This window comes from Protobothrops mucrosquamatus, unplaced genomic scaffold (genome assembly GCF_001527695.2).
Source record: "Protobothrops mucrosquamatus isolate PMUCROS unplaced genomic scaffold, P.Mucros_1.0 scaffold_219, whole genome shotgun sequence".
NCBI classification, from domain to species: Eukaryota; Metazoa; Chordata; class Lepidosauria; order Squamata; family Viperidae; genus Protobothrops; species Protobothrops mucrosquamatus.
Genome location: NW_015386295.1, coordinates 109,919 through 135,272, shown reverse-complemented (window position 1 = coordinate 135,272; position 25,354 = coordinate 109,919). Strand labels below are relative to the sequence as shown.

The following is a 25,354-nucleotide window of genomic DNA, read 5'->3' as shown; positions in this document are numbered from 1 at the left end:
TGGGGCCTGTCTCAGATTGCAGTTTCCATACATCACGAAAGCTTTTGTATTGCTCCAGAGAGGACATTATATCAAACGCTATAATTTCTGCGTAAATCTCTTTATTTGGGTCCGTTCCAGTCCTAAGCGGGCTGCCCCACACTTGAAACCAAAAAAAGTATTTGCACGCCAGAGAAACCATTATTCTCGTAATAGAAATGTGTGACAACCTTTCCCCCCCACCCCCAGTGGTTTTGGAAACTTGAGACCAAGGTGGCCTTGGAGGGCAGCGTTGCTCAACATAGCCGTTAAAGATGGGTGGACTTCAACTCCTAGAATTCCCCAGCTAGTAAAGCTGGGGGATCCTGGGAGTTGAAGTCCACCCATCATTAAGCTGCCAAGGTTGAGAAGTTCGGGCTGCAGATTCCATTCATCTCTGAAAGGGTGTTTACAGCAGGGGTCCCCAACCGTGGCCACTTTAAGACTTGTGGACTTCAACTCCCAGAATTCCCCAGCCAGCCCTGCTGGCTGGGGAATTCTGGGAGTTGAAGTCCACAAGTCTTAAAGTGGCCACGGTTGGGGGACCCCTGTTTTAGAGAGTAAACTGACAACCTGTCTGCAGCTCTTTAACGCAGCTGCATCTTTTCTCAGGCTGATGCGGCGGCTGCAGCAGGCAACCTTAAAACCCCGCGAGAAGCCAAAGCTATTTTAAAGAGCTGCGGACAGTTGCTGGAGTCGCACTTCCTTGCACACACCCCGACAATTCTTGCCCAAAGTGCCGCACAACCCTGCTCCAAAGGCCCGGCCTTCTCCCGTAAAGCCCGGTAAAAGTGACCGAATTGAGCCATTTTTCCAGCCTTCCATTTGGACAGGTAAAATATTCAACGGTTCTAATTTGTCGTTTCCCCTTTGAAACACTGAATTTGCCACAGCTTGCAGTCAACAGCCATTTATTGGAAGGAGAGGGTTGCAAGACATTCAACTCGCCAAGAGACCAAACACCGTGTGAAATATTTCTCCCGTCATCAGGTCGCCTTCCAATTTTTTTTAAAAAACGGCGCTTATATCCCCCGACACCCCAAATCCGTCTCTGTGCAAAACTAAATGAACTCGAAGTCGCTACGCAGTTTTCTCTACAGCTGCAGAAGGAAGTAAATATGGTTGTATTTTAAGCGGCATTTTTACAAAATAGACACGGGGGGGGGAAGGAACCATGCTGTTCTAATATTGGTCAGGAGGTTAAAAACCAAGCAAAATAATTTGTGAAAAGATATTTAAAAGGGGGGGGGCTCCTCTTCCACACACCTTGCCAGTCTCCCATGTCATCTTTATTTTGTTATGTCGTATATTTTTTTTTCTGTAAAAGAGTAGAGTGGGCAAGACGATTGTGGATCTTTTTCGCTCCTTAACTTGGCAGCCTGGCCTAGAGCGGTGGGTTTGGTTTTTTTTTTGGGAAAATAACAATCACAAGCTCATATGGTGTGTGAATGCTATACTAAGTGCTTCCCCCATTTTCCTCTCCTGTAGCATGTTGCCCATTCTCTTTAAGGTACATAACATGGACCATTTATTTTGAAATGTGTGTGCCTGCCAATTTCTGTCAAGAACAATTTATCTGAAAGAAGCCTCAGAAGTGTGTGTGTGTGTTTCTGGGTGTGTTTTGGGGGAGAAGCATCAGTGAAACTTTGGAGAAACCTACACTGGTGTAACAGTACTTCTGAAACCATGAATTGTGAGCTGCTCTTAATTTTCTTTTTTTGGGGACTTTTTGAGATTTGCAGAGCAAGAAACGGTAATTTTAGTGCCTTTCAAAATGAAGCATTTAAAAAAAATAAATAAAAAAATCAATGCCACAGGGTTAATTTAGACATTTCCGTTACACCCAGCGTGAAAAGGTACTAAAGTCTGCAGAGATCAAGCTGGAAGCCACAGCAAAACCTCAAAGGCTTTTGCAGATACGCTGAGAGAAGGCAAAGAAGAAAACCACCTTTGCAAACGCTGACTTACCCCAAACAAAATATATTTTCTCACATTCCCTCACTTTGCATTATTTTGTGGGTTTCCCCCCCACAAAAAAAAAAGCTGACTGGTGTTAATATCTCACCTTATCGTCGAGTTCTTCCGACCCAAGTGCCAGTGTGGATGGGAAAAAAATACACCCCCCTCCCCATCTCTTGGCTTTACAAATAGATAGGTTTAAAAACTAGCATACAATCTTATTGGAGTCCAACGTGTGTTTTTTCTGGCTTCTGACCTGCCTCCCAGGGAAATAATAAGTGGGGCTGTACAAGGGGAACAAGCGTCCCTTCTTGGGAAGTCTCAGTTGGGAAGCACTCCTTTGAGGACGGGGGCTGGCTTTTGCCTTCGCTGTGGGGTCTCAACCCGAATCCCTGGTGAAAAGCCGGATATCTTGCGGGTTCCAATAAAGGGCCACCGCGGAGTTGTAGACCAGAGACCAAACGTAGGGGATGAAAAACTCTTCGGGCTGCTCCTCCTCCACGTATTTGAACTTCAGCTCTGGGAATTTCTGCAAAAGAGAAAGAAGAGCGTCAAGAAGGCCGGACGAGAAGAAGCAACGGATGGAAACTAATCAAGGAGAGAAGAAACCAAGAACTAAGGAGAAACTTCCTGATAGTCAGAACAATTAACCAGTGGAACCACCTGCCTCCAGAAGCTGTGAATGCTCCAACACTGGAAGTTTTTAAGAAGAGACTGGACAGCCATTTGTCTGAAATGGTATAGGGTTTCCTGCCTGAGCAGGGGGTTGGACTGGATGACCTCCAAGGTCCCTTCCAACTTTATTATTATTAATGAAGAGAAGGACGAGGGGGAACATGATAGCAGCGTTCTAGTATCTCAGGGGCTGCCCCAAAGAAGAGGGAGTCAAGCTATTTTCCAAAGCCCCCGAAGGCTGGACAAGAAGCAGGGGGCTGGACTAGATGACCTCCAAGGTCCCTTCCAACTTTATTATTATTATTATTATTATTATTATTATTATTATTATTATTATTATTATTATTATTATTATTATTATTATTATTATTAAGATGAGGGAAAGGAGTGGAGGTCCCAAGGAATGGAAGCGCCCAAAGACTTCTTCTTTTGGGAAGCCACGTTTGGGGACAGGAACACAAGCCTGGATGGACTCCCCTTTGAGGATGCAAGTCACACAACACACAGGATCACAACTGGGAGGGGCTCGGAGGTCTTCAGGACCAACCCCCTGCTTAGACAGACAGTTCTCGACTTACAAAAGCTTGTTTAGTGACTGTTCGAAGTTACAATGGCACTGAAAAAATGTGACTCATCATTTTGTTTTCACACTTACGACCGTTGCGGCATCCCCCGCCCCAGGGTCACGTGATCAAAATTCAGACGCTTGGAAACTGGTTCCTATTTATGACGGTCGCAGCATCCTGGGGTCATGTGTGGTGCCCTTTTAGCGACCTTCTCACGGGCAAAGTCAACGGGGGAAGCCTGAGTCACTTAAAAATTGTGTTGCTAACTTGCCAACCGCAGTGATTCATGTCACAACGGAGGCAAGAAAGGTCGTGAAGTGGGGCAAAACTCACTTGACTGTCTCGCTTAGCCACAGAAATTTTGGGCTCAATTGTAGTCGTAAGGCGAGGATTACCTGTACTACCCTGGTCAAATAGCTGAGGGAAGAAGGGATTGAGGGACTGCTGTGTAACAGATAATAATAATAATAATAATAATAATAATAATAATAATAATAATAATAATAATAGTAGTAGTAGTAGTAGTAGTAGTAGTAGTAGTAGTAGTAGTAAAGTTGGAAGGGACCTTGGAGGTTATCTAGTCCAACCCCCTGCTCAGGCAGGAAGTGCCAAGCACCCACACAGGATTTGTGCCTGGGGCGGAGGGTGGCACTCAAGGACCCTTTTGCCCTCCTACCGTGTTTCCCTAAAAGTAAGGCCTACACCAGGGGTCTTCCAATTTGGCCCTTTTATGACTTTGGGGACTTCAACTCCCAGAATACCTCAGCCCGTGTGAGGGAACTATGACCCTTTTATGACTTGTGGACTTCAACTCCCAGAATTCCTCAGCCCACGTGCCTGGCTGAGGAATTCTGGGAGTTGAAGTTCACAAGCAGGGTCCTTCACACTTGGCCCTTTTATGACTTGTGGACTTCAACTCCCAGAATGCCTCAGCCAGGTATTCTGGGAGTTGGAGTCCAGGCTTGTTAAAGTTGCCCAAGTTGAGAAACACCACTCTGAATAAAGCATTATCCCCATCTAAACCAGGGGCCTTCAAACTTGGCCCTTTGATGACTGGTGGACTTCAACTCCCAGAATTCCTTAGCCAGGCCTGGCTGAGGAATTCTGGGAGTTGAAGTCCACAAATCATAGAAGGGCCAAGTTTAAAGACCCCTGCCCTATACCATTTCGGACAAATGGCTGTCCAGTCTCTTCTTAAAAACTTCCAGTATTGGAGCACCCACAGCTTCTGGTGGCAGGTCGTTCCACTGGTCAGTTGTTCTAATTTAATTGTCTGAATTTTGATCCGGTGACCATGGGAAAGCTTCAATAGTCTCAAGTATGAAAAACAGTCAGCAATCACATTTTTCAGCACCATTGTGACTTTGAGCAGCCATTAAACAAGTGGTCGTAAATCGAGGACTACCTGTGCAGGATTCACGCTCGTCATTAGGAGATTTTCTTGCAGGAAGAGAAACTGTCTCTTTATGAAAACAGTCTCAAGGCTTCAAAGAAAGAATCCATGTAGCCTGTTCTTTCGGAACTGAAATTCTTCTGCAGAGCCGTTGTGGTGTGTGTGTGTGTGAGTCACAAGGACTTTGGGTCCAGCCAAAGTAGGCCAGTCTCAAGTCCCAGACTTTTGTGATGTTATTACTTCTTTAATCAACCACAGAGATCCCCCCCCCCGTCTCAGATGTCTGAGCTGGTGGTTGAGACCGAAGCTGGGAGCCAGACGAGTGCAAAGTTTACCAGACTCTCTGAGCCATCGAGATTGTGATTGTGATCGGATGCACAACCACAGGAAGTTCTAGCAAAGAGATGCAACCAAGAGACAGACATTTCTTTCCTGCTTTAGTGCACTTAAAAAAAAAATAAAAGTATGAAAACATGAAGATAAAATCTCAAAATTAGCAAAAAACAAAAAAAACAACACATACATGGCTTTGCTTACAAAGGTTTAATCCAGACGCCGGTAATCTGGCACTTTCCAAACAGGTTGGAAATAATTTCAGCCAGGTTTTGCATCTGGGGTCCTGGGTTGGAGGAGGCTGATATGATGAGGCTTAGAGCAGGGGTCTCCAATCCCCTGGGCCGTGGACCTGCACCGGGTCGTGGCATGCCAGCAACCCGTCCGCACAAAGAAGCAGAGCCCCATCCGTGGGATGCAGGCAGCACACAAAATCACGCACCCTCCGGTCCGTGGAAAAACCTCTCCCCATGGAACTGGTGGTCCCTGGTGCCCCACAGGTTGGGGGCCTCTGAGTTAGAGTCAGAATGACCCTGGCTTATGTTAAAGCTGGGGTCTTCAAACTTGGCCCTTTGATGCACCTGAAGGCAGGACGAGAAGCAACGGATGGAAACTGATCTAGGAGAGAAGCAACCTGGAACTAAGGAGAAACTTCCTGACAGTGAGAACAATTAACCAGTGGAACCACCTGCCTCCAGAAGCGGTGAATGCTCCAACACTGGACATTTTTAAGAAGAGACTGGACAGACGTTTGTCTGAAACGGTATAGGGTCTCCTGCTTGGGCAGGGGGTTGGACTAGATGACCTCCAAGGTCCCTCCCAACCCTGTGATTCTATGAATTATTAAATTACCTGGGTGTCCCTTGAACTTTTAAGTACTGTCCTCCCCCACTACAATATCCTCAAGCAGCCTTTGCGTCCCTTTCCTCCCCCCTCCCCCCCATTGCCTTCGACAGAGAGTCGCCTCCACAGAGCCAGGGAGATGTTTCGGTTGAAGTGTCTGCCTGGTATGCAGCCATGCCTGCCTGATAATATCTTTATGCCTTTTTTTGGACTTAAAAGAGGAGACAGCAGCCATGGAAAAACTCACAGCGAAGAGAAAGGAAGCAGAGCAAGTGGAAATTTACAAGGCGAAGTAGGAGCGTTCATCTGCAGACAGGCTAGGCCAGGGGTGGGCAACCTGGGCTCTTTTATGACTGGTGGACTTCAACTCCCAGAATTCCTGAGCCAGCCTGGCTCAGCTTGGAAACCTCTCCCTTTCCCCTCAGCATGGCTGGCTCAGGAATTCTGGGAGTTGAAGTCCACCAGTCATAAAAGGGCCAAGATTGCCTACCCCTGGTCTAGGCGACTCATTATGGTCCGAATGCTAAATGAATTTAAAGAACCAGGCGCGGGGTTAGTTGTCCCTCTCTCATACAGACATATTCAAACACACACACACACACACACACACTAGAAAGAGTGCAGAGAAGAGCAACAAAGATGATCAGGGGACTGGAGGCTAAAACATATGAGGAACGGTTGCTGGAATTGGGTCTGTCTAGTTTAAGGAAGAGAAGGATAAGGGGGGACAGGATAGCAGCGTTCCAGTATCTCAGGGGCTGCCCCAAAGAAGAGGGAGTCAAGCTATTCTCCAAGGCGCCTGAAGGCAGGACAAGAAGCAACGGATGGAAACTCATCAAGGAGAGAAGCAACCTAGAACTAAGGAGAAACTTCCTGACAGTCAGAACAATTAACCAGTGGAACAACCTGCCTCTAGAAGCTGTGGATGCTCCAACACTGGAAGTTTTTAAGAAGAGACTGGACAGTCATTTGTCTGAAATGGTATAGGGTTTCCTGCCTGAGCAGGGGGTTGGACTAGATGACCTCCAAGGTCCCTTCCAATTTTTTTATTATTATTATTTTTTATTATTATTATTATTATTATTATTATTATTATTATTATTATTAAAGTTATATTTAATACGAATTATTTTTACTGTCATTTTATGTATGGTTTAGTTTCATATATTGGTAGCTGTATACAGTCGTATAAGACGCAGGCAAACAAATAAATAGAAAATTCGTTTTAATTAACCTCAAAGAAAGACCTGCATAAAATAGAGAAATAAACCCATTTACTAGATCCATTTCCATCAGCAAGAGAACGGCCACATGCTTTATAAGGCACGGTATTCTGTGATGCTCTGAATGGAAATCCCTAACAAGAAGGATGAAAGTAGACAACAGAGGAAAAAAAATAACAAAACAATAACCAAAATAACAAAAATAGAAAAAGAAGAATTTGTGCATTTGTGGAACAGAGTAAATGGATGCTTTGTCATTGCTGGGAGGGAATTAAAACAATTTGGTGATGGGTTTGTGCCAACAAGGAACGGTTGTGCTACGTGACCCAAAATGTTCAAGAGCGCCCTGCCTCAAGATATTGAGAAACAGTTGACGAAAATGAGAAGATAAATAAGTTGTAAACCACTGACAAAAAAAGGCACAAATGTAGGTTTTAGTGCCCAACCTTGTTTAAACATTTGTGACCCCACTAAGCACACAAAGCACACACTTTTCTGGGAGATAAGTAAAACCCCTTTGGGTGTTTCTTAGTTTGGGGAGCTAAAAATGAAAAACAAGGTTAATTGCAAGAGCGGCATTTTCCCGTTATAAAAAACGCAGCCCCTGCTCGGATCGCCTCGTCCTATTGCAGAAAGGAAGCAGGATAATAATAATAATAATAATAATAATAATAATAATAATAATAATAGTAGTAGTAGTAGTAGTAGTAGTAGTAGTAGTAGTAGTAGTAGTAGTAGTAGTAGTAGTGGTGTTGGAAGGGACTTTGGAGGTCATCTAGTCCAACCCTCTGCTCAGGCAGGAAACCCTATACCATTTCGGACAAATGGCTGTCCAGTCTCTTCTTAAAAACATCCAGTGTTGGAGCATTCACCGCTTCTGGAGGCAAGGAGTTCCACTGGTTAATTGTTCTCCTTAGTTTCTCCTCAGTTCTAAGTTGCTTCTCTCCTTGATGAGTTTCCATCCGTTGCTTCTTGTCCTGCCTTCAGGCGCTTTGGAGAATAGCTTGACTCCCTCTTCTTTGGGGCAGCCCCTGAGATATTGGAAGGCTGCTATCCTGTCCCCCCTCGTCCTTCTCTTCATTAAACTAACAGTGTTTCTCAACCTTGACAATTTTAAGGCATGTGGACTTCAACTCCCAGAATTCCACAGCCAGCATTGCTGGCTGTGGAATTCTGGGAGTTGAAGTCCACATGCCTTAAAATTGTCAAGGTTGAGAAACACTGAACTAGACAGACCCAATTCCTGCAACCGTTCTTGATATGTTTTAGCCTCCAGTCCCCTGATCCTCTTTGTTGCTCTTCTCTGCACTCTTTCTAGAGTCTCAGCATCTTTTTTACATCCTGGCGACCAAAACTGGATGCAGTATTCCAAGTGTGGCCTTACCAAGGCCTTGTAAAGTGGTATTAACACTTCTCGTGATCTTGATTCTATCCCTCTCTTAGGGAACTGCAGGGACAACTTTTATTATCCTTGCGAGGGATTGGTGGGGAGGAATTGCTTAAGCTTTCTCAGCAAAAGCATCCTCTTTTCCAACTCCACGTTTCCTCGCCGAAATGCAAATATTTTGCATGGTGAACGAAGATCAGGGCCTGGACTCAGATTAAGGATCCTTAGGAAACTCCTGCCCAATCCGTGCACGGTTGCTCCGAAGCTCCAGGGGCATCTCCAAGGGGGGGAAAGCATCCTGGGTACCGGAGAAGAATAAAAGGGTCGATGCTCTGTGGATTCGCCCTCTTATTCAAGAAGTACCTCAAATGCAGGTAGACGTCCGCTTACAAGAGTTCATTTAGTGACCGAAGTTACAACGGAACTGAAAAAAGGGACTTATGACCGTTTTTCATACTTGCAGCATCCCCCAGAATGACGGGATCAGAATTCAGATGCTTGGCAACGGACTCACATTTATGACGGTCGATGTCCCGGGGTCACGTGACCCACTCTTGCAACCTTCTGACAATCAAAGTCAAAGGGGGAAGCCGGAATCGTTTAACAGCCATGTTACTAATTTCACTGCAGGGTTTCTCCTAACAATCGGGGCAAGAAAGCTCGTGAAATGGGGCCAAATGCACTTCAAAACTGCCTCACTCAGCAACAGAAATTTCGGGATCAGCGGTGGTCGTTAAGTGGAGGACCACATGCAAATGACATAAACTCTTACAATGCCACACCGTCAGGTTTTAGGTGCTACCGTCTAGATCGCTGTTTGCTTTCTTCCAGGGTGTCAACGTTGCTACCATCGGATGTTCTTGCTTTGACAACAGATGGAGATGCAGCCATTTTCCTTCTTATGTTTTACTCTTAGAATTAAAGTTAGAATTAGATAATACTGGGGGGGGGAGGAGGAGGAATGTGCACGGGAGTTTAGTTGGACACAACAATATTGTAACCAGTGTGAGAATCAAGGTTTTTGAAATGAGAGGTGATAAGAAATGGCAGGGCTGGAGAACTGGAGGGAAGGTCTGCATTTCAAACTAATCGGGGAATGTGATTTATGATGGTTAATTAGAGGAGGGAATTGTGCTTTGATACTATGTGCCCAGGGGAGGGGAATTCAGATTTTGGCTTTGGCTATGTACGTGTCGATGCTATGCTTAAATAAAGATTCTTTAAGATAAACAATGCCATTTGCTTTAGAAATGACATTATTGGGTCTTTGAGTCGGTCTTGACCCCTGGCGACGGCCTGGACAAGCCTCTGTAGGTTTTTGGGCAAGATTTTGGGAAGTGCTTTGCCCTTGAACTCTTCTTCCCGGGAACATCCTAAAATCACCCAGCTGGCTTTGTGCCTAAGGCAGGACCAGAACTCATCATCTCCCACTTTCTGGGTCATTTTCTTCAACTGGCACACCAAATTGGGTCTCATTACTGTTCAGTCGCTAAGCTGTGCCTGACTCTTGGTGACCCCATGGACCAGTGGTTCTCAACCTTTTTAATGCTGCGACCCCAACTGGTCGTAAGTCGAGGACTAAACCGGTCGTACGTCAAGGACTAAACCGGTCGTAAGTCGAGGACTACCCAACCGGTCGTAAGTCGAGGACTTTCCCTTCCCGGGAGCGCCGCACATGCGTGGTTCCGCCCCCTGCGCCGGCCGAGGCGTAGCTGGCAAGCGGCAGAGACGGAGCAGGCTGACCACCAGCTGGCCCAGCCCAAGGGAGGTAAGGCACCCGCCGGAAAAGGGGGAAAAAATGGCGGACAAAAAAATGGCGGACAGCCTTGCTTGGCGACCCCCGTGAAATGGTCGATCGACCCCAAATGGGGTCCCGACCCACAGGTTGAGAACCACTGCCATGGACCATCCCCTGTCCTCCCTCGTCTCCTGGAGTTTCCCAAATTCATGTTCACTGCCTCAATGGCCCTATCTGGCCATCTCTTCCTCTGCTGTCCGCTTCTCCTTCGGCCTTCCGTCTTTCCCGACCTCGGGGGCTTTTCCTTCTCATTAGGTGGCCAAAGCGTTTGAGCTTCAGCTTCAGGATCTGTCCTTCCGAAGGACAGTCAGTATGGATTTCCTTTAGGATCGACTGGTTTGATCTCCTTGCAGTCCCTCAAGGGCCTTCTCCAGCACTACGACCGCAACTCCATCATCAACTACTTTGAAAGCAAAACCCGGGCATTTTCCGATTCAAAATTCCTTGGCAAGGCTGGCATTTATCCACAGAATCCCCTGCAGAAGTCTGCATCGTAACTATGCAAATAAACAATGCTTGCTTGTTGGAAAAAGTAACACTATGGGTGGGATGCATCAATCGCTAGGGACACAGATGAATTCCAACAGTTATAAATTATTATTATTTTTTTTGTATTTCTATAAGATGTAATCTTTTTTTTTTAGGAAAAGAAATGCTGGCTAAAATTCAACAGGATCTAAAAGGGTTTTTGCACTTCAAGAGCAATATAGAAATAAATGAAAACATATCTGATACAATTTTATTGGGCACACCCCACCCCCAAATCCCAGGCTTTATCCCTAAAAAGCAGGTTCTGTACACATGAAAGGCCCGGGGGCCGGATGTGGCCCGCGAAGTGGTTTCATGTGGCCCGCGAAGCCATCCTGGAAACAGTGAGGGGACGGCCCCCACTGCCTTGGCCCTGGCCGGCCGGGAGGGACCCAATGTACAATTTTGTGGTGGCCATCTATGCTGAAATGCATTCAGTCTTAGCTCCACAAGGCCGCCTGGAAACAGCGAGGAACCAGCCCCTGCCTTGTCGGCCCCACACCTGGGTGCATGCTGGGGAGGGGTCCCCCTTTGTGAGGAATGAAGAAATGGACCATCGCCTGGAAGTGGCCACAAATGGCCCTCGCCTACTTCACCTATCCGGCTTGATGGGCTCTGCCCTGGTCCCCCCCCCTTCTGCCAGAGACCCCCAGATCTGTCCCACTCCTGCCCAGGCCCCCACAGGCACCCTTGACACGAATGATGTAGAGCTGGCCACGCCCACCCAGTAGGCCACACCCACTCCATCCACACACAGGATGCACCCACCCTGACTGCACACACCCACCAGAATATTCTATTCTATTCTATTCCAATTCAATTCCCTATTCTATTCTATTCTATTCTATTCTATTCTATTCTATTCTATTCTATTCTATTCCTATTCCTATTCCATTCCCTATTCTATTCTATTCTATTCTATTCTATTCTATTCCCTATTCTATTCTATTCTATTCTATTCTACTCTATTCTATTCCTATTCCATTCCCTATTCTATTCTATTCTATTCCCTATTCTATTCTATTCTATTCTATTCTATTCTATTCTATTCTATTCTATTCTATTCCAATTCAATTCCCTATTCTATTCTATTCTATTCTATTCTATTCCTATTCCATTCCTATTCCATTCCTATTCCATTCCCTATTCTATTCTATTCTATTCCCTATTCTATTCTATTCTATTCTATTCTATTCTATTCTATTCTATTCTATTCCAATTCCATTCCCTATTCTATTCTATTCTATTCTATTCTACTCTACTCTATTCTATTCTATTCTATTCTATTCTATTCCTATTCCATTCCCTATTCTATTCTATTCTATTCTATTCTATTCTATTCTATTCTATTCTATTCTATTCTATTCTATTCTATTCTATTCTATTCTATTCTACTCTACTCTACACAGAGCAGTCTTACTTTCGACAGCTGCTCATTGGAAAACCCTGCTTGAAAATTTGGAGGATGCTCTAGGCCAGGGGTGTCCAACTGGTGGGCCGCGGCCTTGGACTGGGCCACAAGCCATTCAGGACTGGGCTGCGCAAGTGATGGACGAGCGCGCTTGCGCACCCGCCCCTCACACAAAACCTGCCTCTTCCCCCTCCCTCCCCCCCCGGCTGGTCCGGAAAGCCGGAAAGCCTGGGGACCACTTGCCCTATGCCAGCCAGGGGTGTCCAACGTTGGCAACGTGAAGACCTGTGGACTGGCTGGGGAATTCTGGGAGTGGAAGTCCACAGATCTTAAAAGTTGCCTAGGTTGGACACCCCGGCTCCGTGCTTCGATTCCGCTGACGGCGTTTCTTTGTATGGGTGTGAATTGGCTCTTGTGGGCAAAGGACCGAAGGGACTAGTCAAGAAAGTGAGATAAAACGTGTTGAGAAAGTCAGCAGTATAATGAAGGAAAGCTCCTTCCGGGGCAGGGTATAAATTTGAGAATGTTTTTTCTGCGTAATTAGTTTTTTTTGCTGGCCTGACCATAATAGTTTTATCTGTGCACCCTCCTTCCTCTTCTGATGTCAGAGATTGATGCTCAATAATAACCTTCTCTCGCTCAAAGGTGCTTCTCCTTTTATTGCCCTCTAAATTGCCCTACTCAAGCAGTGTTTCTCAACCTTGACCATTTTAAGGCATGTGGACTTCAACTCCCAGAATTCCACAGCCAGCGTTGCTGGCTGTGGAATTCTGGGAGTTGAAGTCCACATGCCTTAAAATGGTCAAGGTTGAGAAACACTGCCCTACTGCAGACCCCGCTGTGACCCCCTCCTTAAATGCTTTTTCCCTAATCTGCTTTTTCCATAAAATCACGAGCCCTTTTTATCTCCGTTGATCATTTTGTGTTTTTTTTTCCCCCAACTAATCTTTGCTGGGCTCAAAGGATCCCAAAGCGATAAAACTCCTCTCTTAGGTGTGTGAATCGTTTTCTGCACCTCTTCCATTTTCTCATTTAGGGGTGGTCCCCGGCTTACAGCCGTTCATCCGTCGTGACCCTTTGAAGCGCTGAAAAAAAGGGGTCCTCGCGCTTACGGCCAATGATTATTATGGCAACCGGCATGTATTATTATGATGGTTGCAGCATCCCTGGGTCACGGGATCACCCCTTGCTGCCTTCTGGCAGGCAAAGACAAGGGGCGGAAGCCAGACTTGTTTAATGACCACGTGATCCACTTAACGACTGCAACAACAAAAAAAAAGGTTGCAAAAATCACTTAACAACTGTCTTGCTTGGCAATGGAAATTCCGGCCCCAATTGATAAGATAAGATAACTTTTATTGTCATATAATAATAATAATAATAATAATAATAATAATAATAATAATAATAATAATAATAAGGAGAAGGAGAAGGAGAAGGAGAAGGAGAAGAAGAAGAAGAAGAAGAAGAAGAAGAAGAAGAAGAAGAAGAGGAAGANAATAATAATAATAATAATAATAATAATAATAATAAGAAGAAGAAGAAGAAGAAGAAGAAGAAGAAGAAGAAGAAGAAGAAGAAGAAGAAGAAGAAGAAGAAGAAGAAGAAGAAGAAGAAGAAGAAGAAGAAGAAGAAGAAGAAGAAGAAGAAGAAGAAGAAGAAGAAGAAGAAGAAGAAGAAGAAGAAGAAGAAGAAAGGACTATGGGGTCCTTGGTGCTCTCTGAGTTTGGTGGTTTTCTTGCAGACGTTTCATTACCTGACTAGAATAAAAAAGTTGGAAGGGACCTTGGAGGTCATCTAGCCCAACCCCCTGCTCAGGCAGGAAACCCTATACCATTTCGGACAAATGGCTGTCCAGTCTCTTCTTAAAAACCTCCAGTGTTGGAGCATTCTTTACTGTGGGAACAATGGCACACATCAAAAAATGAAATTTAATTGTCGTCGTAAGTTGAGGGATTCTCTACTCGCTTCTCAGGTGTGACAATGGGAGGTGGACATAATATTGTCCCAGGCTCCCTGCAAGTCTCAACACCTGTCAAACTAGGGTTTGATTCTTGTTTTTTCACAGCGGTATCATCCTGCACCTATATTTCCCCTAAACTCTTCATTATCCCTTTGATATAATGCTGCATCTGCTGTTTCATATTTAACCTAATGAGCTGGATCTATCCTGGGGGTCTTTGGGGGCTGTTTCCTGTATTCTTTCTCACCCAGAGGGAAGCTGGGCAGAAATAACGCAGAGGGGTCTGGGAAGTGGGCAAACAGACAATCAAGTAAGCCAGCCTCTCTCCAGCCTCATCCCAAGAAAGGGCAGGCCGTTCTCATCAGAAGCCTGACTGGGGTTTGGAAAGAGGCTTTTGCTGGGAGCACAACGAAATGAAGACGGATCAAACGTAACACCCTTGGAATCCTGCATCCACTTTTGGTCACCATATTATAAAACAGATGCTGAGACTCTAGAAAGAGTGCAGAGAAGAGCAACAAAGATGATCAGGGGACTGGAGGCTAAAACATATAAGGAACGGTTGCTGGAATTCGGGATGTCTAGTTTAAGGAAGAGAAGGACGAGGGGGGACATGATTAGCAGCCTTCCAGCCTCTCAGGGGCTGCCCCAAAGAAGAGGGAGTCAAGCTATTCTCCAAAGCGCCTGAAGGCAGGACAAGAAGCAACGGGTGGAAACTCACCAAGGAGAGAAGCAACTTAGAACTAAGGAGAAACTTCCTGAGAGTTAGAACAATTAATCAGTGGAACTACCTGCCTCCAGAAGCTGTGAATGCTCCAACACTGGAGGTTTTTAAGAAGAGCTTTAGACAGCCATTTGTCTGAAATGGTGTAGGGTTTCCTGCCTGAGCAGGGGGTTGGACTCGATGACCTCCCAGGTCCCTTCCAACCTCCTCCTCCTCCTCCTCCTCCTCCTCCTCCTCCTCCTCCTCCTTCTTCTTCTTCTTCTTCTTCTTCTCCTTCAAGCTCACGCCTGGCACCCACCCATAAAGACCCCCTGCTGCCTGTTTCAGCCCCCAGGGAACACCAGGGAGCCCCCTCTGCCTTGATCTGCCAAATCACGAAAGCCCCGGCCCCCACCCAGCAGAAAAAAGGGCTCCCGGGAGTCCATTTTGACTGCAGGAAGAGCTGCGGAGAGATCAAAATGGACCCCTCCCTTCTTCCTTCTTCCTTCAAGTGGCCCGAGGGCCACGCCAAGCTCTCCCCCATTTTGCCTCAAGCAGGGACCCTCCCCCCAAAAAAGCAAATGTCTGGGGCAAGCCATTGCACAACTGTGCAAAGGGAGTCATTCTTGATTTTGGACATCTTAATCTGAGCAAGCCAGACCTGTAAATATTACAGCATGATAACAATTACTTAAGAAACCAGAGGCAGACTCGGTGTCACCGGCTGTGAAGTTTCTGATCAGGCCGGCTTAGGAAGTGGGCCCTTATCTGTCTTAGTTCAGGACATGCTGACTAACGCCCCGACGGAGGCAGCAGACCTTTGGCTCCACAATCTCTGTGTATTCGAAAATGTACACGACTGGCTGACCCCCTTCACTTCTAAGTAACCGAAGGTCCCAGGAGCAAACGGGGGGGGGGGGGACTGGCTGCCTGGGTTCGGAAGGGCAGACGTCAAAACTGGAGAAAAAAATCAAATGTGGATTTCTGCTCAGAGAAACGAGACAAGAGCAGAGTCTTTGAAAGTTCATTTTTCTGAGAGAGACAACAAGCAGAGCAAAACAAAACCAGAAAAAAACACACACACCCCGATAGCAATGAAGGAAGAACGTGCCTCAGAGCCAGGGACGGGCATGTTGTGTTACTTTGCCATTGCTGCGTCTTTCTGCGTCACAGTCCAGAGCGAGGGGATGCTAACAAGTCTTGATGGGGAGCCCCTACAATGACCCACGAGATAAGAAAAACTGCCTTTATCCACCCAATTTTATAGTCCTAGGCTTTCTGTCACTGGGGACCTTGAGACATTGGGAGGACAACTCAGTAACCTGAGCAGAAGAGATGAAATAGCTCAAGTGCTGTCACCCTCTCCATCAACAGAGGGACGGAATCAAGATCACATGAAAGGTTAATACCACTTTACAAGGCCTTGGTAAGGCCACACTTGGAATGCGGCATCCAGTTTTGGTCACCACGATGTAAAAAAGATATTGAGACTCTAGAAAGAGTGCAGGGAAGAGCAACAAAGATGATCAGGGGACTGGAGGCTACAACATATAAGGAACGGTTGCTGGAATTGGATATGTCCAGTTTAATGAAGAGAAGGACGAGGGGGGACAGGATAACAGTATTCCAATATCTCAGGGGCTGCCCCAAAGAAGAGGCAGTCAAGCTATTCTCCAAGGCGCCTGAAGGCAGGACAAGAAGCAACGGATGGAGACTAACCAAAGAGAGAAGCAACCTAGAACTAAGGAGAAACTTCCTGACAGTTGGAAAAATTAACCAGTGGAACTCCTTGCCTCCAGAAGCGGTGAATGCCTCCAACACTGGAAGTTTTTAAGAGGAGACTGGACAGCCATTTGTCTGAAATGGTACAGGGTTTCCTGCCTGAGCAGGGGGTTGGACTAGATGACCTCCAAGGTCCCTTCCAACTTTATTATTATTATTATTATTATCATCTTTGACTACAACTTGCAAGTCAAGAATGCTTGAAGGTAGACATGAAGAAGTGAAACCAGCTCCCATCAACGGCTCCTGGCTCCTTAGATAAGTCACAGGGTCATTCGTGGTGGGAGCAGAAGTTGCAATCCAGAGTTTGCAGATTGCAAATCAAGCCCAGAACCCGATTTGGGGGTCCCGTTGGGCTTTGAACGATCCCCGTTCCTGTTTCACCTCTACAGGAAGCCGCTGAGTAAGGGCATCCAAGGAATAAGGGGAGCTATCAACTGTGTGCTGAGGATGTCCAGTTGGATATCTCTATCCATGGCTGCCCCAAGCGATGCCACTGACGTTCTGGAGTGTTTGGGTGCTGTGGGGATCTAGTTCAACCCTAGCAACACTGAGTGGGGCTCTTGAGTTTCTCCTACCTTTTGTTCGGAAAGGGGCTGCCCTGCTCAAAGAAAACCAGGATATAAAAAAGATGTCGAGACTCTAGAAAAGAGCGACAGAGATGATCAGGGGACTGGAGGCTAAAACACGTGAAGAACAGTTGCTGGAATTGGGTATGTCTAGTTTAATGAAGAGGAGAACCAGGGGCTGACATGATATCTCACAAAGAACGGGGGTGTCAAGCTATTCTGCAAAGCCCCTGAAGGCAGGACAAGAAGCAGCGGATGGAAACTCATCAAGGAGAGAAGCAACCTAGAAATAAGTAGAAATTTCCTGATGGTGGGGACAATCAGCCAGTGGAACTACCTGCCTCCAGAAGTTGTGGGTGCTCCTACCTTGCAGGTTTTCAAGAAGAGACTGGGCAGCCCTTTGTCTGAAATGGTACAGGGTCTTTCTGCCTGAACAGGGCCGGGGGGTTGGACTAGATGACCTCCCAGGTCCCTTCCAACTCTGCTATTCTGTTAAAACCAGTCTGCAATGTCCTAGTAGTTCCTGCTTTGAGGAATGGGTAGCAGTTGTGACCAGGAGATCTTCCACACAGCTTGTTGCACATAATTGTTGGCCATTCCCTAAATCAGTGGTTCTCAACCTTTTTAATGCCGTGACCCCAACCGGTCGTAAGTCGAGGACTAAACCGGTCATAAGTCGAGGACTACCCAACCGGTCGTAAGTCGAGGACTTTCCCTGCCCGGGAGCGCCGCGCATGCGTGGTTCCGCCCCCTACGCCGGCCGAGGTGTAGCTGGCAAGCGGCAGAGACGGAGCAGGCCGACCACCAGCTGGCCCAGCCCAAGGGAGGTAAGGCACCCATCGGAAAAGGGGAAAAAAATGGCGGACAGCCTTGCTTGGCGACCCCTGTGAAATGGCCGATCGACCCCAAATGGGGTCCCGACCCACAGGTTGAGAACCACTGCCCTAGATTGTGGGGCTCACACTCACTCACGCCTTCGTGGCTTCCCCAGCAGATTACTGCAATATGCTTTTATCCCTGGCAAGGATCCACTTCCCGTTCCTACCCCCTTTTCTTTCAAATCTCATTGGCTGGCCCCTTTTCCTTCAGACGCCTCCCAGCAAAACAGGGCACGTATTTCACATACTTCCTCGTCTCCTGGCTTGCCAAGATCCCTTCTTAGTCATTACAGGCCTCTGCGGCGTTTCTCAACCTCGGCAACTCGAGGCTGGGTGGACTTCAACTCCCAGCATTCCCCAGCCGGCGAGGCCTTTCACCTGAGCCAAACCAAGCCTGTTCCCCTCCCTTGTCAAAGCTGGACTGCAAAGTTTCTTTTAGAACGGTGTTTCTCAACCTTGACCATTTTAAGGCATGTGGACTTCAACTCCCAGAATTCCACAGCCAGCAATGCTGGCTGTGGAATTCTGGGAGTTGAAGTCCACATGCCTTAAAATGGTCAAGGTTGAGAAACACTGCTTTAGAAGTTGGACATTTCGTCTGGGCGTGTTTTCATTTAAAATATTTATGTCCAGCTGACTGTGCGCCATCCATGTCAGCTCAGCCAATTGGCCACAGAAAGTCCCTGCTCTGAGGACAGTGGGGATTGTGGGAAAACGCGTAGCACAGGCCTTCCGTTATGTTCTCAGTGCCAGTCAAGGGGGAATTTAATGCAGAGACGGAGCATTAGTGCATCAAATCGTCACGTGCGGTTTTAACACAAAACACAGAATAGAATAGAAGCTGGAAGGGACCTCGGAGATCTTCTAGTCCAGCCCCCCGCTCGAACAAGAGAACCCATACCAGGGGTAGGCAACCTTGGCTCTTTTATGACTGGTGGACTTCAACTCCCAGAATTCCTGAGCCAGCCGTGCTGAGGGGAAAGGGAGAGGTTTCCAAGCTGAGCCGTGCTGGCTCAGGAATTCTGGGAATTGAAGTCCACCAGTCATGAGGGGGCCAAAGTTTCCCTCATGCTGGCTGAGGAATTCTGGGAGTTGAAGTCCACCAGTCATAAAAGGGCCAAGTTTGAAGACCCCTGGTTTAAATATTTAAATATTTTTTCCTCATGGTCATGTGATCAAAATTCAGACATTTGGGCAGAGGTAGGCCACCTTGGCCCTGTTATGACTGGTGGACTTCAACACCCAGAATTCCTGAGCCAGCCATGCTGAGGAGAAAGGGAGGGGTTTCCAAGCTGAGCCATGCCGACTCAGGAATTCTGGGAGTTGAAGTCCACCAGTCATAAAAGAGCCAAGGTTGCCTACCCCTGGCCTAGGCCTAGGTCACTTTATGACTGACTCATGGACTTCAACTCCCAGAATTCTTGAGCTAGCATGGCTCAGCTTGGAAACTCTCCCTTTCCCCTCAGCATGGCTGGCTCAGGAATTCTGGGAGTTGAAGTCCACCAGTCATAAAAGAGCCCAGGTTGCCTACCCCTGACCTATACCATCTCAGACAAGTGACCATTTTCAAACTTATGACCACTGCATCATCCCCGTGGTCATGTGATGAAAAATTCAGACATTTAGCAACTGATTCGTATTTATGACGGTCGCAGCGTCCTGGGGTCACGTGATCCCCTTTTGCGACTTTCTGACAAGCAAAGCCCCTGGGGGAAGCCGGATTCACTTAACAACCTGTGACTAACTTAACAACTGCAGTGATTCACTGAACAATCGTGGGTCGTAAAATGGGACACAACTCATTTAACAACTGTCTCGCTTAGCGACAGAAAGTTTGAGCTCCACTGTGGCCGTTAATAGTTGGGGACTATTCTCGGGGCCAACTGCCCACCCCAGTTTGAAAAGCCTGGATTTTGAGGTTCTCAGGGAAGATACCGGAGGTGTGTCAATGAGTGAAGGGCCCCGAGGACAAACCGTCTCCGCCTGAATTTCTGCAGAACTGACTCTGGAGTCTCCCGGCCTCCCTGGTGACTCAGCGTCTGGCCACGAAAATGGACTCGGCACGACCAAGCCGGCAGGGAACGGAATGCCAGCGAGGCTGAAGTAATGATGAACTCTGCAGAGCTTCATTATTTCTCTTTTTTCCTAGCTTTGGGAAGGTGACAGTTTATCTCTGCCAGGCCAGTTTTCTTCAGAAAAGGATCGGCTAAACTTTCATTTGCAGCCTATTTGGAAATCAGATCTGGAGATGCGACAACCCAGGCGCCGAGCAGATTTCCAAAGAGAAGCGGGAGCCGTCCCCAGAGTTTATAACGTCCAGGCAATCCCCAGATGCATCTGCTTTGAGCCTCCGTCCAGGGCGGTCGCAGAACAAGCCGTCCCTCCCTCCCTCTCGAAAAATGCGGACTTCCAAGAAAACGCCATATATTTTATATGGCTGAACAGATGTGATAGGTTAAACAAAAACAACCACCACGTCTTGCTTAAATTAAAAGGATATATTTTTACTCATGACTGTGGTCTTACATACATAAAGAAGAAATAGGGGAGACATGATAGCAGCGTTCCAATATTTGAGGGGCTGCCACAAAGAAGAGGAGGGGGGTCACGTTATTCTCCAAAGCGCCAGAGGGAAGAATGAGAAACAACGGATGGAAACTGACCAAGGAGAGGAGCAACCTGGATTTAAGGAGAAAGTTCCTGACAGGGAGGACAATTAACCAGTGGAACAGCTTGCCACCAGACATCGTGGGTGCTCTATCACTGGAGGTTTTTAAGAAGAGACTGGACAGTCACCTGTCTGAGATGGTATGGGTTCTCCTGCTTAAGCAGGGGGCTGGACTAGAAGACCTCCAAGGTCCCTTCCAGCTCCATCCCATTCCATTCCATTTCTATTCCATATTCCATTCCATTCCATATTTTATATTTCTATTCTATTTCTATTCTATTCCATTCCATATTTTCTATTTCCATTTCCATTTCCATTCTATTCTATTCTACTCCATTCCCTATTCTATTCTATTCTATTCTATTCTATTCTATTCTATTCTACTCTATTCTATTTCATATTTTCTATTTCTATTTCATTTCATTCCATTCCATTCCATTCCACTTCACTCCATATTCTATATTCTATATTCTATAGTCTCTATTCTATTCTATTCTATTCTATTCTATTCTATTCTATTCTATTCTATTCTATTCTATTCTATTCTATTCTATTCTATTCCTATTCTATTCCATTCCATATTTTCTATTTCTATTTCTACTTCTATTTCATTCCATTCCATTCCATTCCACTCCACATTCTATATTCTATATTCTCTTCTCTTCTATTCTATATTCTAATCTATTCTATTCCACAATACTCGTTTCTTTAATGGGCGTCTGCGTTTCTAAGTCCGTCCAGGGAGGCCCGTGGTCCACAGTGCTTTTTATACAGGTTGTCCTCGACTTTCATCCATTTGTTTAGTGACTGTCCGAAGTTGCAGCGGCACTGAGAGAAGGGACATAGGACCATTTTTCACACACGACCGCTGCAGCATCCCCGCGGTCACGTGATCCAAATTCGGACGCCATGTTTGTGACGGTTGCAGGGTCACGGGATCCCCTTTGGCGACCCTCTGACAAGCAAAGTCACAGTTGTTAAATCACTGCAGTTGATAAGTTGCTAACTTAGCAAGTGAATCTGGCCTCCCCCATTGGTCTCTGCTTGTCTGAAGGTCGTAAAAAGGGGATCACGTGACACCACAGGGACTCTGTGACCGTCGTAAATGTGAGCCAGTTGCCAAGCATCCAAATTTCGATCCCAGGGTCCTAGGGGGATGCTGCAAAGGTTTTAAACTATGAAAAATGGTGGTAAGTCACATTTTTCAGTGGTGTTGTAATTTTGAACGGTCACTAAACGAACTATTGCAGGTGAAGGGCTGCCTGCGTACAACGGTTAGGATACAGAAAAGGCCCCATTGTTTGTTTTCAGGCGATGCATCCGTGAGGGTCACGGCAAATACGGCTTCGGAGGGATCGATCACGAGAGGGAGGGCATTTTGCTCCTTTAAAGTTCATGACCAAGGTCTCCAGTTTTCGTAAGGGCCTCCGTTAAAAATTAATAGAATTCTTCTCAAAACCTGTTCCCCGAAGAATCGGAATTTCCCTTTTTAATCAACTGACAGATTGGGACACTGCAGCCTTCAGAAGTCCCAGATGACGCAACTGAGTAACTCAAGGCTGCGACGCAGTTGAGGGCAGGCAGAAGGGGACAAAACCCGTCCCGGCTTCTCTCTTCTCCGAAAACAGGTTAGCTGCTGCTTTTCCCCAGCAGCTTCAGCACCTCTTAAGCAGAAATAATAATAATAACAACAACAACAACAACAACAACAACAACAAAGTTGGAAGGGACCTTGGGGGTCTTCTAATCCAACCCCCTCAACAACAACAACAACAACAAAGTTGGAAGGGACCTTGGAGGTCATCTAGTCCAACCCCCTCAACAACAACAACAAAGTTGGAAGGGACCTTGGGGGTCTTCTAGTCCAACCCCCTCAACAACAACAACAACAACAAAGTTGGAAGGGACCTTGGAGGTCATCTAGTCCAACCCCCTGCTCATGCAGGAAACCCTATACCATTTCAGACAAATGGCTGTCCAGTCTCTTCTTAAAAACTTCCAGTTTTGGAGCATTCACCGCTTCTGGAGGCAGGTGGTTCCACTGGTCAATTGTTCTAACTGTCAGGAAGTTTCTCCTTAGTTCTAGGTTGCTTCTCTCCTTGATCAGTTTCCACCCGTTGCTTCTCGTCCTGCCTTCAGGCGCCTTGGAGAATAGCTTGACTCCCTCTTCTTTGGGGCAGCTCCTGAGATACTGGAACACTGCTATCATGTCCCCCCTCGTCCTTCTCTTCATTAATAATAATAATAATAATGTTGGAAGGGACCTTGGAGGTCATCTAGTCCAACCCCCTGCTCAGGCAGGAAACCCTATACCATTTCAGACAAACGACTGTCCAGTCTCTTCTTTAAAAACTTCCAGTGTTGGAACATTCACCGCTTCTGGAGGCAGGTGGTTCCACTGGTTAATCTAGAGTCTTGGATTTTAAGAGAACTAAAAGCTACTCAAATATGTCGATCTCTTGTTCCAAAGCTTAAGCTGACTTAGTTTCTTAAGTTTTTCTTCATGCTCAAAAACATCACCAACCCACCTTTGTTAAGCTATATACGTAAGAGGATGAAGAGTTTTGTGCTAGTCGAGGGGTTTTCACCAGGATCTACAACCAGGGGTCCCCAACCTTCGCAACGTTAAGACTGGTGGACTTCAACTCCCAGAATTCCCCAGCCAGACGACTTTAAGACATGGCTGGCTGAGGAATTCTGGGAGTTGAAGTCCACAAGTCTTAAAGTTACCAAGATTGGATAACCCATCTATGGATTACATCAGGCGTCCCCAATCTCCAGTTTGTGGACCGGTACCGGGCCACAGCACGCCAGCAACCGGTCCGCACAAACAAGCAAAAGCCCATCCACGGGATGCAGGCAACACACAAAACCACACACTCTCCAGTCCATGGAAAACCCTCTCCCCACGGAACCGGTGATCCCTGGTGCCCCAAAGGTTGGGGGGTCTCTGGATTACATGGCTCAGACAGGAAACTGGGTTTTTTTAAATACTGTACTGTCACCTGTGGAATGAAGATGCCTCTTCCCCCCCTTTTTTTCAAAGGCATTAATTGTATATGTATGTAATTAAAGGCCTGCAAAGACGAGATCTCTTTTTTTTTTTTACCTTATTTGGGTATTTTTTTCAGTTTTATGCAAAAAACGCATAAGGGGTTTTCAATCGCTGATAAATGTAGATATTGCCCTTTTACTAATCAAAGATATTAGTTAGATTGGAAGGAGGATCCGGAGGGTCCTGGGATCTTGTGAGGTTTGCTGATTGAATTGGGTTTGGGAAAATTAAAAATAAAGAAATAAAGACAGGGCGTTCCGCTCCAAAATCTGGAGAACCATGAACACATTTTGATGGAGTGGACATACTGAGTAATTGGAGTAGGACAAGGAGTGGGGTGTAATAGCAACCAGAATCTAGACCAGGGGTAGTCAACCTTGGCTCTTTTATGACTCGTGGACTTCAACTCCCAGAATTCCTGAGCCAGCTTAGCTGGCTCAGGAATTCTGGGAATTGAAGTCCACGAGTCATAAAAGAGCCAAGGTTGACTACCCCTGATCTAGACATAATCAACCTAATTGAGCCTAAGTTTTGGAGAAGTTCCCACATGCTATCGAATCAATACAATTTTCTGACTCTTGTACCTTAAGAGAAATATAGTTAGAAATATCAGACAAGGCAGAACTCTTAAGAAAATTATGGATTTGAGTTATCATTTACACAAAGCCCATGCTGCGTGCGGTTATCTCTAACAATTCTGCAATGGGAATGTCATTCTCCAAGTCTAGACAATACTAAATGCCCTCCTACAATTTCTCCTGCTGTACATTTACCTTTCATTCCACTTATAATGCAATGCTGCTATATTATTGCTTTACTCCCATCATTTTCTTTGAATCAATGAAGAAGCAAGGTTCTTAATAAGTCCAGGCTCGGAGAATCAACTTTTCCAAAATAGGTTGAGCCTTTTTTAAAAAAAAATAATGTACAGAGTAGTTTATGTTACTCAGAATTGTTGCATGTTCTCCTGCAGGGTGAAAATATCGGCCCCGTGATGTTTCTGTCATTATATAAGGTTGAGCCAGGAACTTAGGAATACTTGAAATTGTTTTTCTTCTTCTTTTTTTTTTTTTTTTTTTTAGAAAAACAAGAATAAAAATTGCTCAACGAATCAATGCTAAATATGTCAAATGACCTAAATATCCTGTAATAATATAAAAACTGCTAGGTGGAAGAGAGAATATCTGCTTCCTGGCTACTTCTAAGCAATAAAGTTGTTCAAACTTTTGGTTGCATACTTTTAAAACCTAGAACAGTGGTTCTCAACCTTTTTAATGCCGCGACCCCAACCGGTTGTAAGTCGAGGACTAAACCGGTCGTAAGTCGAGGACTAAACCGGTCGTAAGTCGAGGACTACCCAACCGGTCGTAAGTCGAGGACTTTCCCTGCCCGGGAGCGCCGCACATGCGTGGTTCCGCCCCCTGCGCCGGCCGAGGCATAGCTGGCAAGCGGCAGAGACGGAGCAGGCCGACCACCAGCTGGCCCAGCCCAAGGGAGGTAAGGCACCCGCCGGAAAAGGGGGAAAAAATGGCGGACAAAAAAAATGGCGGACAGCCTTGCTTGGCGACCCCCATGAAATGGTCGATCGACCCCAAATGGGGT

The 25,354-nt window shown here is 46.2% G+C and overlaps 1 protein-coding gene across 1 annotated transcript in view; it reads right to left on the bottom strand.

Annotated features, from left to right (window-relative positions):
* Positions 1-920: 920 nt before the first annotated feature.
* LOC107298650 (dymeclin) overlaps positions 921-25,354 on the bottom strand; it is a gene marked incomplete at its 5' end in the record, with an annotated part of 114,696 nt that continues 90,262 nt past the window's right edge. The window contains one exon of the mRNA XM_015828032.1: positions 921-2,506. Coding sequence (XP_015683518.1) covers positions 2,357-2,506 — 150 coding nt within the window. The remainder of the gene's footprint in view (positions 2,507-25,354) is intronic.